This window comes from Drosophila innubila (genome assembly GCF_004354385.1).
Source record: "Drosophila innubila isolate TH190305 chromosome 2R unlocalized genomic scaffold, UK_Dinn_1.0 1_C_2R, whole genome shotgun sequence".
NCBI classification, from domain to species: domain Eukaryota; kingdom Metazoa; phylum Arthropoda; class Insecta; order Diptera; family Drosophilidae; genus Drosophila; species Drosophila innubila.
Window position 1 is genome coordinate 6,642,722 of NW_022995374.1, and position 12,642 is coordinate 6,655,363.

At 35.8% G+C, this 12,642-nt stretch overlaps 2 protein-coding genes across 2 annotated transcripts; one reads left to right on the forward strand and one right to left on the reverse strand.

Moving 5' to 3' along the window:
• The first annotated feature begins 11,233 nt into the window (after positions 1 to 11,233).
• Positions 11,234 to 12,141, forward strand: LOC117783344 (zinc finger HIT domain-containing protein 3). Its single transcript, XM_034620721.1, has 3 exons — positions 11,234 to 11,536; positions 11,596 to 11,777; positions 11,836 to 12,141. Exons 1-3 carry the CDS (start codon positions 11,472 to 11,474, stop codon positions 12,036 to 12,038), a joined length of 450 nt encoding a protein of 149 aa, XP_034476612.1. The 5' UTR covers positions 11,234 to 11,471; the 3' UTR covers positions 12,039 to 12,141.
• LOC117783346 (COP9 signalosome complex subunit 9 homolog) lies at positions 12,131 to 12,601 on the reverse strand. The gene is made up of 2 exons (XM_034620722.1): positions 12,442 to 12,601; positions 12,131 to 12,366 (listed from the first exon to the last, which is right to left on the reverse strand). Exons 1-2 carry the CDS (start codon positions 12,517 to 12,519, stop codon positions 12,211 to 12,213), a joined length of 234 nt encoding a protein of 77 aa, XP_034476613.1. The 5' UTR covers positions 12,520 to 12,601; the 3' UTR covers positions 12,131 to 12,210.
• Positions 12,602 to 12,642: the final 41 nt, after the last annotated feature.

Consider the following 12,642-nt stretch of genomic DNA (forward strand, 5'->3'; position numbering starts at 1 on the left):
TTTGAAGTTTTTGGAAATGTGTCAAGGGAAGAGTATGGAAAAAATGGACAGTAAAGTTAGAAAAATTAGGTTTTCCAATTTTGATGCAGAATGAAAATCGAGGCAAAATAATGATAAAATTGACAATCCGGATGGAAATCGGACAAAATTTGACAAAGTTATGAAAATTTGAAGTTTTTGGAAATGTGTCAAGGGAAGAGTATGGAAAAATTTGACATTAAAGGTAGAAAAATTAGGTTTTCCAATTTTGATGCAGAATGAAAATAGAGGCAAAATAATGATAAAATTGACAATTCGGAAGGAAATCGGACAAAATTTGACAAAGTTATGACATTTTGAAGTTTTGGAAAAGTGTCAAGAGAAAGTATGGAAAAATGGACAGTAAAGTTAGAAAAATTAGGTTTTCCAATTTGATGCAGAATGAAAATCGAAGGCAAAATAATGATAAAATTGACAATCGGATGGAAATCGGACAAAATTTGACAAAGTTATGAAAATTTGAAGTTTTTGGAAATGTGTCAAGGGAAGAGTATGGAAAAATTTGACATTAAAGGTAGAAAAATTAGGTTTTCCAATTTTGATGCAGAATGAAAATAGAGGCAAAATAATGATAAAATTGACAATTCGGAAAGAAATCGGACAAAATTTGACAAAGTTATGACATTTTGAAGTTTTTGGAAAAGTGTCAAGAGAAGAGTATGGAAAAATGGACAGTAAAGTTAGAAAAATTAGGTTTTCAATTTGATGCAGAATGAAAATCGAGGCAAAATAATGATAAAATTGACAATCGGATGGAAATCGGACAAAATTTGACAAAGTTATGAAAATTTGAAGTTTTGAAATGTGTCAAGGAAGAGTATGGAAAATTTGACATTAAAGGTAGAAAAATTAGGTTTTCCAATTTTGATGCAGAATGAAAATAGAGGCAAAATAATGATAAAATTGACAATTCGGAAGGAAATCGGACAAAATTTGACAAAGTTATGACATTTTGAAGTTTTTGGAAAAGTGTCAAGAGAAGAGTATGGAAAAAATGGACAGTAAAGTTAGAAAAATTAGGTTTTCCAATTTTGATGCAGAATGAAAATCGAGGCAAAATAATGATAAAATTGACAATCCGGATGGAAATCGGACAAAATTTGACAAAGTTATGAAAATTTGAAGTTTTTGGAAATGTGTCAAGGGAAGAGTATGGAAAAATTTGACATTAAAGGTAGAAAAATTAGGTTTTCAAATTTTGATGCAGAATAAAAATAGAGGCAAAATAATGATAAAATTGACAATTCGGAAGGAAATCGGACAAAATTTGACAAAGTTATGAAAATTTGAAGTTTTTGGAAATGTGTCAAGGGAAGAGTATGGAAAAATTTGACATTAAAGGTAGAAAAATTAGGTTTTTCAATTTTGATGCAGAATGAAAATAGGGGCCAAATAATGATAAAATTGACAATCCGGAAGGAAATCGGACAAAATTTGACAAAGTTATGACATTTTGAAGTTATTTGAAAAGTGTCAAGGGAAGAGTATGGAAAAATTTGACATTAAAGGTAGAAAAATTAGGTTTTCAATTTTGATGCAGAATGAAATTAGAGGCAAAATAATGATAAAATTGACAATCCGGAAGGAAATCGGACAAAATTTGACAAAGTTATGACATTTTGAAGTTATTTGAAAAGTGTCAAGGGAAGAGTATGGAAAAATTTGACATTAAAGGTAGAAAAATTAGGTTTTCCAATTTTGATGCAGAATGAAATTAGAGGCAAAATAATGACAAAGTCGGACAAAATGAAGAAAAATTTATTTTTTCAATTTTGGTGCTGAATGAAAATAGATGTCAAATAATGATAAGATGATAATGATAATGATAAATATATTCCGGAAGGAAATCGGCTAAGATCTGACAAAGTTATGATCATTTGAAGTTTGTGAAAAAGTGAAAAAAGAAGAAAGTAAGGAAAAAATGGTAAATTTAAATCCGGCCACGCAGAGAATTTTCGCACAGTGTAGCTTTGTAAACGCACGAGCAGAGACACGGTTGAGGCAGCAGTAACTAGCTGCTGCCACTGACAATAACAATAACAATAACAAGAGGAAGAAAAGCTCTAGCAAAAACTGATAACACACTGTCGTGCCACATTGGGCTGGACTCGAGGCATGCAACGTTTTTGTTTTTGTTATATTTTGTGAGTGTGTGAGTGCTGTTGCAGCGTCTGCAAGTTCTGCTTCTTCTTGTGGCGTGAAGCAGAGCCTATGGCTTTGCATATTAAATATGCAACAGCCGCACGCGGCAAGGACCATAAAGCACCTGGAAATAGCTGCCACAACAACAGCAACAGCAACAACAACAACAAATGCGCCTATCGCTGGCCGTGCAAAAGAATTTACGAGCTGGCAACGTCGGGTAGAACGAGAGGGGTGTTGGGGTAAGGAGAAGGGGAAGGGGAAAAGGACAGTCGCAGATATGACGTGCATCCAATCATTTTAACGCAAATAAAGCACAACAGATGGCGCTGCGTGTGCCTTGTAAGTTGACGCACGACTGCGCGAGGCAGCCACAAAACTGACAGCAGGACAGACAGGACAGGCAGGACAGTAAATGAAACAGGTCCTGGGTAACGGTAACGGTAACGGGCAAATGGATGCGTGCAACATCGCGTGGCAGCTTATCAGAGCAGCAACAACAGACGAAAAAATGTTAACCAACTCCGTAAGATGCTCGCTGGTTTATGCATGCCGCTGCTGTCCTGTGGTCACTTGTGGCATGCCCCATCCTGCTATATATATATATATATATATATATATATATATATATATATAGCTGGGGGCATACTTTTGTTTGCGCTGCGGTTCGTCGACGCTTGCAATTGGAATTTTTGTCGCATTTACCAAAGTGCAACGGGGGCAGTGGCAGCTTGTGGCCAATGTGCTGCAGATAAATCTCATGAAATAATTACACGTGTTACAGTAAATGCTGTTAAATTGCCGAAACCCCATCCTACAACTCCCATACCCTCACCGCCCCACCCCCTAGCACCACCCCCACCCTGCTGGCGTTGGCCATGTAAAATGCATTCATGAATGAGTGGACTGCATAAGTGCCACAAGCCGTGGCAGTCGTGGCAGCCACGCAATGAAAACGACTTGGCTGAGATCCGTGCAACGACTGCGAGTGTTTCAATTTGCAACACACACACACACACACACAGTGGGAGAGAGACGGCTAGTGTGGGTGCGAAAGAGAGGCAGCTGGTGCAACAGAGTGGGACAGCAAGCCGCAGGACTTATGCCCAATTGGGGAAAATGATTTTGTGCCACTGCGGCAAAAAAAAAAAAATATAAAATAAAAATATTTTAAAAATCTATATATATATACTTATATCGCATATACTTATATTATCCAACCTACATATATATTTACCGTTATGTAGGCTTATCCAAGCCATTTAATAAATGAGCGCTCATTTCGCGCGCTTTAAATTAAATTGAAAATCAACTGTGGAAAAACCGGAAGCGAGCAAGGGGAAAAGCGAGACTCATTAGCAGTCGACGTCGCGTCGTCGTTGAAAAAGTATTGCCTGCTTTTTGGCGTCAGTCAATAAAGGCCATTAAAATTGTTTAACAACTGAATTTCTCGAGGCATTATTGTACAATGACATCATTTGGCAACAACCTTTTTATTATGATATTGCGTATTATTGTTGCACATATTTTAATAAGATACATTTAAAATTTTAATTTTTCTATCCTTCAAGTCTTTAAATTACATTACATATACTGTAAGAGTTCTTTTATATATTATTTTTTGAACAAACTGTTCTTTAAAATGTTAAATATTTTTGGTCGACTGTAACAAAAATAAATATTTATTAAAATATTGTAAATTATTATTTTTTCTTATATAAATTATATTATAAAAAATAAATAATGTTATACATTTTATTCTATTTATGTATTAATTTATTATTTACATCATTTAAAAAGAATACAAAGCACTTCAACGACTGCTTAGTTTGCAAAATCAAAATTGTTTTCTGTTTTAACAATACGGAACATATTTACAAATTGACAGAAATTTCGTGAAATGAGGCTGAATTCTTAAATAACCCATAAACGTAAGTCAAATTAAAAATAAATATGACAGCAGTTCCTAAAAACTTTTTTGAACAAAGTTAAAGTTTTACTTCGTGAAAATAAAAACCAGTCTTTCAATTATCGATTAAACATTAATGAACCTATTCCATACAAACATGATATATTCTAGCTAGGAAACAATTTTACCGAGTTCGTAAAAAAGGTGTTAAATATTTCTATCAAAAATCGCTTAAAATTAAAATGTTAAAAATAAATAACGAACATGAATTTTCACCTTACGATTGGGATTTTCCATTAACGCTTAGTCAGCACAAAGACTTTGTAAGCTGTGCAGCATTGCGATAATGCAGTCATCGATAACATCGATAAATAAATACATTGAATTGATAGCGAGAAAAGCGGGCAGGAGAAGCGGCTACCAAGTGTTAATTGCAAATAAAACCACAAAATATTTATGCATATTTACTTATTTACTGTCAAATTACAGGGTGTCAATGGGAGGAGGAGGGGGAGGGGAGAGACAATTTCAACCGCCTCGGCCGCAAAATGTTTGCAGTCAATGGCCATTTTATGGAGTCGCCCAGTTTATTATTACATACTTATTTTATATTGGACGTTGGCTCAATGGCTCTTCTATGGCTTCTATACATGTTTCTTTTATTTTTTTTCAGTTTAATTTTTTTATTTTTTTTGTAATATATATTGTCAGAGAAAGAGAGAGATAGAGAGAGAGAGGTCTTTATTTTTTTGGCGCAACGCCGCCGCATTGAAGTAATCACATAAATCACGCGCTGGCGTCCAGGAGCCGTCGACTGCTCAATGGCTGCTCCATTATGACGCGACTCGCAGATAAAACTCAACTCTCAGCCGATGCATAGATAAAAAGCAAAGCCAACAACAACAGCAAGAGCAACAAGAGCAGCAGCAGTTGGTTTATTAAGCATAATATGGCCATAAAGCCAGTCGAGTCATAAGAGAGTCCAAGTATAGCAATCTGAGAGAGGAATTGGGGCTTGGGATAGCCAAAGGATTATCAGGCACAAGGTAGCACCCATTATGATTGATGAGCCATTGCGGCTAATTCTTGGCTCTCGCTTTGTTTCTCTCAATAAACTGTAAATCATGCTGCGCTGCGTGCCAAGTCATAAATACAAGTACTACCCCTGTATTTGCACCCTATTCCCCATTCCCCTACCCCTCCTTTGCCCCATTCCCTATGGGTACATTCTAGAACTGCACTGCAAGCTCTAAAACGGCGTGCAGCTTTTTAATTAAGGCGCCGCATTGCCAACTAAAACAACGAAGAAAAAACTCTCAATCTAATCCCAAAACGAATATTAAGTGCTCTTTAAATACACTAAAAAAAATTCAAAATACTGGTAAAGTCCACAGAACAAGTAGGAGCTATGACTAAAAAGTGCATCAGAGAAAGAATCTAGTTTTTAGGACAGTTTGAAATATATAAGAAAGATCATAGATTACTATACATAAAACAAGTCGGAAAGGCTATAGTCGAGATCCCAACCATAAAATACCCGTTACTTATTCCAATATATATAAAAGTACTTTATCAGGTGTGCTCCAAAACTCTCTAGAGATTTCGAAGAGAAATGTTTTCGAAAACAACAGTTCGAAATGTCGGTGTTCCTTAAATGTTAGAGATTTAGAGCCGGTTTTTCCATGTCTCCTTAAATTTTATTAAATAGATAAATTCAAATTTGACATTGATTTCTACACATTTTAGGTCAAAATATCTGTTGTATAGTTATCAAACCCCTTAAATACACATTGAAAAACCGGCCCTTAATATTTTTGAACATATATTTTTTGCATTTTTATTCAATTTAAAGATATTTTAATTCAATTGAATAAATATTTAATTTTGTCAAATCTCTCAAGAACTTTTTAGACATTTGAAAGCAATAGTTTCTTGTTTTCGGGAACAACAACAATTGCTTTTGAGTTGCTTTAGCCCTGTTATAAATTTGTAGAACACACCTGTATAGAAATTACTATCTAATAAAAACTACTGCATACTTTGGGGTGCTTGTATTGCCTTAATTATTAATAACTTTGGTTAGCTGTTACCGCCGTTTTAATTGTCCGATCTTGCTGCGATTAAGTGATATAATAGATAATATTAATAGATCACGTAAATTGCCATAAAAACCGAATAATCTTTAAAACTGTGGGTGTGGTGGTTTTTGGAGTTCATCGAATGTATTAAGAATATTCCCTAGGGACTCAATTACGTAAGCGCCAGAAAACTCAACTAGAAAACGATGACAATGCCTAACATTTAAAATTAATTTTAGAATATTTAAAAGCAGAAAAAAAATGTTTAAAACAAATAAAACTTTATGAAATAAGTGATAGTATCTTATATAAATGAAGTGCATGAAAAAGTAGTTGTACTCGCGACAAGGTAAGTGTAACAGCAGCAAAACAATAACTAACAACAACAACAGGATAAAGACAAATGGCCAAGGCGCGAAATGTTTGACAACAGCACTGGACAAGTGGGCCAGGGGAACAGCGGGTGGGCGCCATCTATCAAAGCCGCCTGGCAGCAGGCAAATTGAAATGGCGGCCATTGCAATTATCGCAGGCTGCAGGAACCGAATAGAAATAGTAAGAGCAGCAGGAGAATTGGGTTTCCTTTTGGGATCATAGAGTAGAAATTCCCACTAGATTAGACCCATTGGCGATATATAACTGAATTAGCGCTGCGGGACATGCATTTTAATATGACAAATTTGGCCAGAACTTGAACATTGTCCTAAAACTGAGCTGAGCATTTTTGTGGCCATCAACAACCAGTTCACCATGCCTATCGCCACTTGGCAGTCATGCATCATTCCACGACTGCAGCCTGTAATTTTTTTTTGTACATTTATTCTCTCCAACTGCAGTGCATCTTTTCGTCATGCCGTTAGATTTATGAACAAATTTCACCCTTTACCCTTTTGCACCCTTTCCATTTCTAACGTTGTCTATGGCTTTGCCTATGCCTGGCAATATTGTAAATCATTTCCAAATTATTTAGTCGCTCTCTATTCATATATGTATTCATATTTTTGGCGCCTTTGCCTTTTGCATGAGACGAGAGACGTGACAAGAGGGGGGGAAAGTGGCAAGTGCGGCACGTGATTGCGTTATAAATTATGAACCACTAGATTTAACCCCCTTTCCCTGTATCCCGTCGTTCTCTCTACACTACCATGCCCCTTCCAAAATTTAATGGCCTCTTTTTTAAGGCTGTCGACTGGTCGTTAAAGTGCGCTTAAGTATTTTCAAATATCTGATAAGTTTCCGAAAGTAGCATTACGACTAAATAGACAGAATGTCAATAAGAAACGCTGCAGAAAAATGACCATGAAGGACAAAATAATAATATAAGTGTGAAGTGCGGATGAGTAATTTGTAAAAGTGCTTTATAAGTAGTGAAAATAATTCATGAACATGAATAATTATTCTGTTAAATTATTAGTTACAAACTTCAAAAAAGTCTAATAATATTTAATAATCACAGATAATTATTAAGTTTGATTGATAAAATAAAAGTTTTAAAACAAACATTAAATATCAGTATTTCCTACAGCCTTATAACAGGTAAAATCTGTAAATCTAACTAAGCAAATAATTAAAAAAGTTAACTGTTAGTAAAAAGGTAGGAAAAAAGTTGTTGTAATTTAATTACAGAGAACAAAAATAAATATAGTTATAATAAAGTGACTAGGGAGGACAACTCAAGCGAAAAATGTATATGTTATGATATAAGAAACTAAGATATTATTTCATACACACTAATAATAATTATTTGATCAATTATTAATTATTCAATAAAAACTGAAATAAAATGGAATATTCCAATCTTTTTTCTTTTCTTTTTTTTTTGTTGACAGTTAAGCCAATAGATGGCGCTGTAGCAACGTGGATCATTTTGGTTTGATTTGAAATCGTATTAAATGCCAGTTTGTTGAATGTAATTTAATATTTATAATATGCACAATATGCTGCCATTATGTTTGCATGATCTGTCAATCTATCCAATTGCCAAGCACGCCCCGCCCTCCAGGAAAAAAAGGTAAAGAAATACAAAAGAGTGGAGGAAGTAAAGGAAGGACGAAGCAAGCGAAAAGTGCCGCTATCTATTTATATCGCTTTTGGCTTTTGGCTGGCAGCAAAAAACGCTGAAAACTACTAACGAACGACACCTGCAGGCGGTTACCAGCACCTCTATCTCCATATCTATCTCCATTTCCATTTCCATAACCATATCCACCTGCAGTCCCAGTTCCAGTTCCCCTTCCAGTTGCAACTCCAGTTGCAGCTGCTTTTTCTGGCCAGGCACTAGCGTGTGCCGCCTTTTTCGCTTCTTGTTGTTTGCATTTGATGTCCATTTCTGCTATTTTATACCCTAACATAGAGTATTATAAGTTTGCCATCAAATGTGTAATGCTTTAAAAAAGGCAGACCCAAAAAAAAACTATATAATAATAAAAATATGTTGCTTTCATAGCTATGAGAACGATCCGATAAAAACGATCCGAATAGAATCAACCCTTAATAATAAAAACTTTTTTTCTTGATATAAAATCCTAAAAACTTTGATTAAACAGCACTTTAACTTTATATAGCTGTCATATGTTAGAAATTATCTTTAGAAAATCAAATATAGTATGGAGAACTTAGTTGTTTTTTGAAATATCTCAAACAATCTTAAAAATTGTGTAATTGAAATTGTCTTATACATCCTGACGAACATTTGTATATTATGACTAATAGTAGTACTATAAAATTTGTTGTTTCTTGATACATGTCAACTGATCTTAAGGATTGTTTATTTGGCGGTGAGTGCTGAAATTTTTTTAATCGACGAACGATTATTCGAAAATTATATACAGCAAGCGTATCAAATCTTTGGTGTTGCGAAGATAACCCTTTCGTTCATTTTTTGTGTTGCTGTTGCTGTTGCTGCGATACATACACCGAAATTGTTGCTGCTGCTGTTGCACGAATGTTGTAAATCAAAAGTAGGCGAGTCACACGAAGGCTCAGGTTCAGGCTTTAGCTCCAGCTGCAGCTCCTAGCGGTGAGAGAGAGGCTCAGAGTACACGTATTGTAAAAGCGAGAGGCACCCAAAGCCAAAGCCCGGGCACAGGCAGCGCCTATTTGACTGGCAGGCCGAGCGGATAACGCTGGCAATTATCGCGCTTGTGCTGCACGAACAGCGGAAGCGGCAGAGGCGCCATCATGTTACCTACCCCTCTCCCTCTCTCCCTCTCTCTCTCTCTCTCTCTTTCTCTCTTACTCACTCTCTCGCCCTTTTCCTCTAGTGTTGCCCTTTGTTTGCTGGCATCTTTTTGTGCAATGCAATTGTTAGCAAAGAAAAAGAACTACTGTTGTTGTTGTTGTTGTTGCTGGAGTGTCCCAAAATATGGCCCAAACTCTTAACCCTCTGCTTCCCCTGCTAGCACCAGGGCTAGGCAGTCAGTCAGTCATTGAAGTCATTTATTGCCACCAATGTTGTACGTTGTTTTTGCTGAACAACTGTACTAAGTTTCGCTTGCTGGTTGCAGTGTAGCCAATTCAGCTATTTTATAGCTAAGTCCGGCCATTATCAAAGTTTGATTCTTAAAAAAAATTGGAAAATTAATTTTAACCGGAAACATGCTATTTAACATATATATTTAGTTATGTTTAGCTATTATTTTTTTTTTTTAACAAATCTACATGCACTTGAAAAAATTAACCTAATCTATTGCATGATAATATACAAAAATAGGATGCTACCATACTCTAAGTTACTCTTTTATATAGCCAAAAATATCGGAATCCGTGGCATGATAAATGATATTAGTTTACATTTAACGCAAAATTAACTCCCAATAAAATATACAAATGTTATATATAAATATAAATATTTTTGTTAAAACACACAAGTATATAAAATATACTTGTTTCTTCAAAATTCAGCTATATTTTGTATGGTTTCTCACCAGAAACAGCTTCTTTTTTCCAAAAAGTAGGCAACACTGGCCGGTTGCTCGTTTTTTTGTTGCTCTTTGTGTGCATGTGTATTTGTGTTGATAGCACTGGCCAAGTCCTGGCCGTTTCGTGTGCAGGATGTGTTTGCAATTTGTGGACACGCCGACCGTCATTTGATTGCTGTTGTTGTCGCTGCCGTTGCCGTTGTCGATTTTTCAGTACTTTATATTATATTGTTATAAAGTTGTTCACTTTTTTGTTATTGTTTAGCTTTTTTAATTATATGCGAATTGCACATACAATACGAAAAAAAATTTGAGTTAAGAACTGTTTTTGTATGGCAGTCGAATGAAGTGGTTGCCTTTATTGCCATATTATTTAAGAATGTCCTATGAGAGCTGAGCCCTTTTCTAGCAGGGTTTGAGATTGTTTCCCCACCAACAACTTTTTTCTTTCCATATTCTATTAGACTCAGTCAGACACGCCCCCCTGTTGATAAGCCAATTGTTTGTTTTCTTAGCACCACACGACAGTTAACGTGCCATATAGTAGATATTTGTTGTTGTTGTAATATCATGACACCCATAAAAAGCTGCAGAGCAAACATGCTAGGTCATATACATGCATACATTCATATGTGGGCCACTTTACCCATTTCCTTCTGACATTTAAGGCGCGAGGTCTCAAAAGACAATCAAAATTAAACGACTTTCAGTGTTAGCATGCAAGGCTAAAAAACAAAATTGAAAACAACGTAAAAATCCAGCGGCAATGGCGAAAGACAGGGACGATTGTTAATGGTGAAGTATTTTTTGAAAACAAACAAGAGATGGCGCACAAGTGATGACGACAAGTCATAGGTGGCGCATATGTTATTGTTTTGAAACCTATGGCAGCATTAAAATAAGGACAAAGCCAATTTTGAAAAAAGATCCTTTTAAACCGAAAAGATATGTTTTTTAATTAAAAGGATAACCTTTATTTAATCTTACTTCGAATTCAAATTGTATAATTAATAATAAATCTTACTACTGAAAACTTCCCAAAACTATTTTAATGTCAAAAATTTATATTCCTTAGTTAAACACTTTAAAACACGTTTGAATTTCTGTTACATTTAAATTTCATTCTCATTTATTTAAACGGTGCAAAAATGAAGAGGAAGGATATAATACTTCTGTTATTCTTATGCGTTTTGCATTTCTTTCTAAACTTTATGAGGCTTTACCGCCGAAAATTGAAAACAGACGGCGAGAACAAAAGACGCGGCCTAGCATATTGAACAACTGTTCAATGATTCAACGGCGTTCATAGGTTATATAAGCGGCCTGGAACATTCAACAGCTGATCGATATAATAGCACGCGCTGTTTATATTGGTTCAAAACGATGGAGTGCGTGAGTTGTGCGAATGTAACTAATAAATACAAATGCAGCAAGTGCTTAGCTCCCTAGTAAGTAGCCAAATTAGTTGGTCCTGTGCTGTAATTGCAATTAACCAATTTCCTTTCAGCTGCTCTTTGTGTTGCTATCAAAAGCACAAGGAATCGACGCAATGTGAGGAAGTTGCCAGATCACAGGAGACAACTCGCCACCAACAGCTTGGCAAGCTTGCACCCGAAGAAGAGGAGCCAACGGTATACGCACCCTTCAGTACGGAAGATACCATTCAGCCTGCTCTGCTCCAGAAGTTGGGTAAGTTTTTCAACTGTCACTCAATAACAATTTAAAATTATAATTTGTTTGCTTGCAGACAACTACGAGCCACTGCGTGAACTGCTTTACAATCCGCATCTGCGTTCGCTGCTCCAGCAAATTGATGTTGCGCATAATGCAAATCTAACAATGACAGCCGCCATGCAAGAACCACTTTTCATTGAATTCGCCAACGCCTGTCTGCAGGTTGTTGAACCGATGACAGAAGAGGAGCGCGCCGAGTTGCAGCTGTCCAGTTGATAAGCATTTAACACTACTAGTAATGTATTTAGTATATGAAATTATACGTAAGGAAATTAAAGTAAAACAGTTAATAAACAATTCGAATTACATATGAATTACAGAATATTTATTTTCATTTATTTTAAAGTTAAAGTACCTAATCGAAAAGACAAAATTGATTTCTGCTTAGCTACTTGGAACCATTGTCGTTGGCACCTCTGACTTTGGCCCAGTTATCATCGTCATCGAATAGATCGTCGAAATCGTTATAGAAATCGGCATGTACATGTTTGTCATTTGTGGGTGTGGGCAGATGATCCATCATCATTCCTGTGGCACTGCCCGACTGTAAAAATGCAATTACAAAATTGTTAAAATTAATTTCTGTCAAGCATTTCTTCAACATTCGTTTGGGCCTTACCTCCTCCATGTCCATGTAGCCGGCCACTTCTGAGAACATTTCATCGACAGCTAATGACGGTTTCATGTTTAAATCCATAATTGCGCTGCAATTTTTTTTTATTATTAATTTTGCAAATGTTGTTTACGCTTTTTGGGTTCGACACAGACAAGCGCTGCCACTATGTTAAAATGCAGCTGTTGTGCTGCCAACTCGATTGAA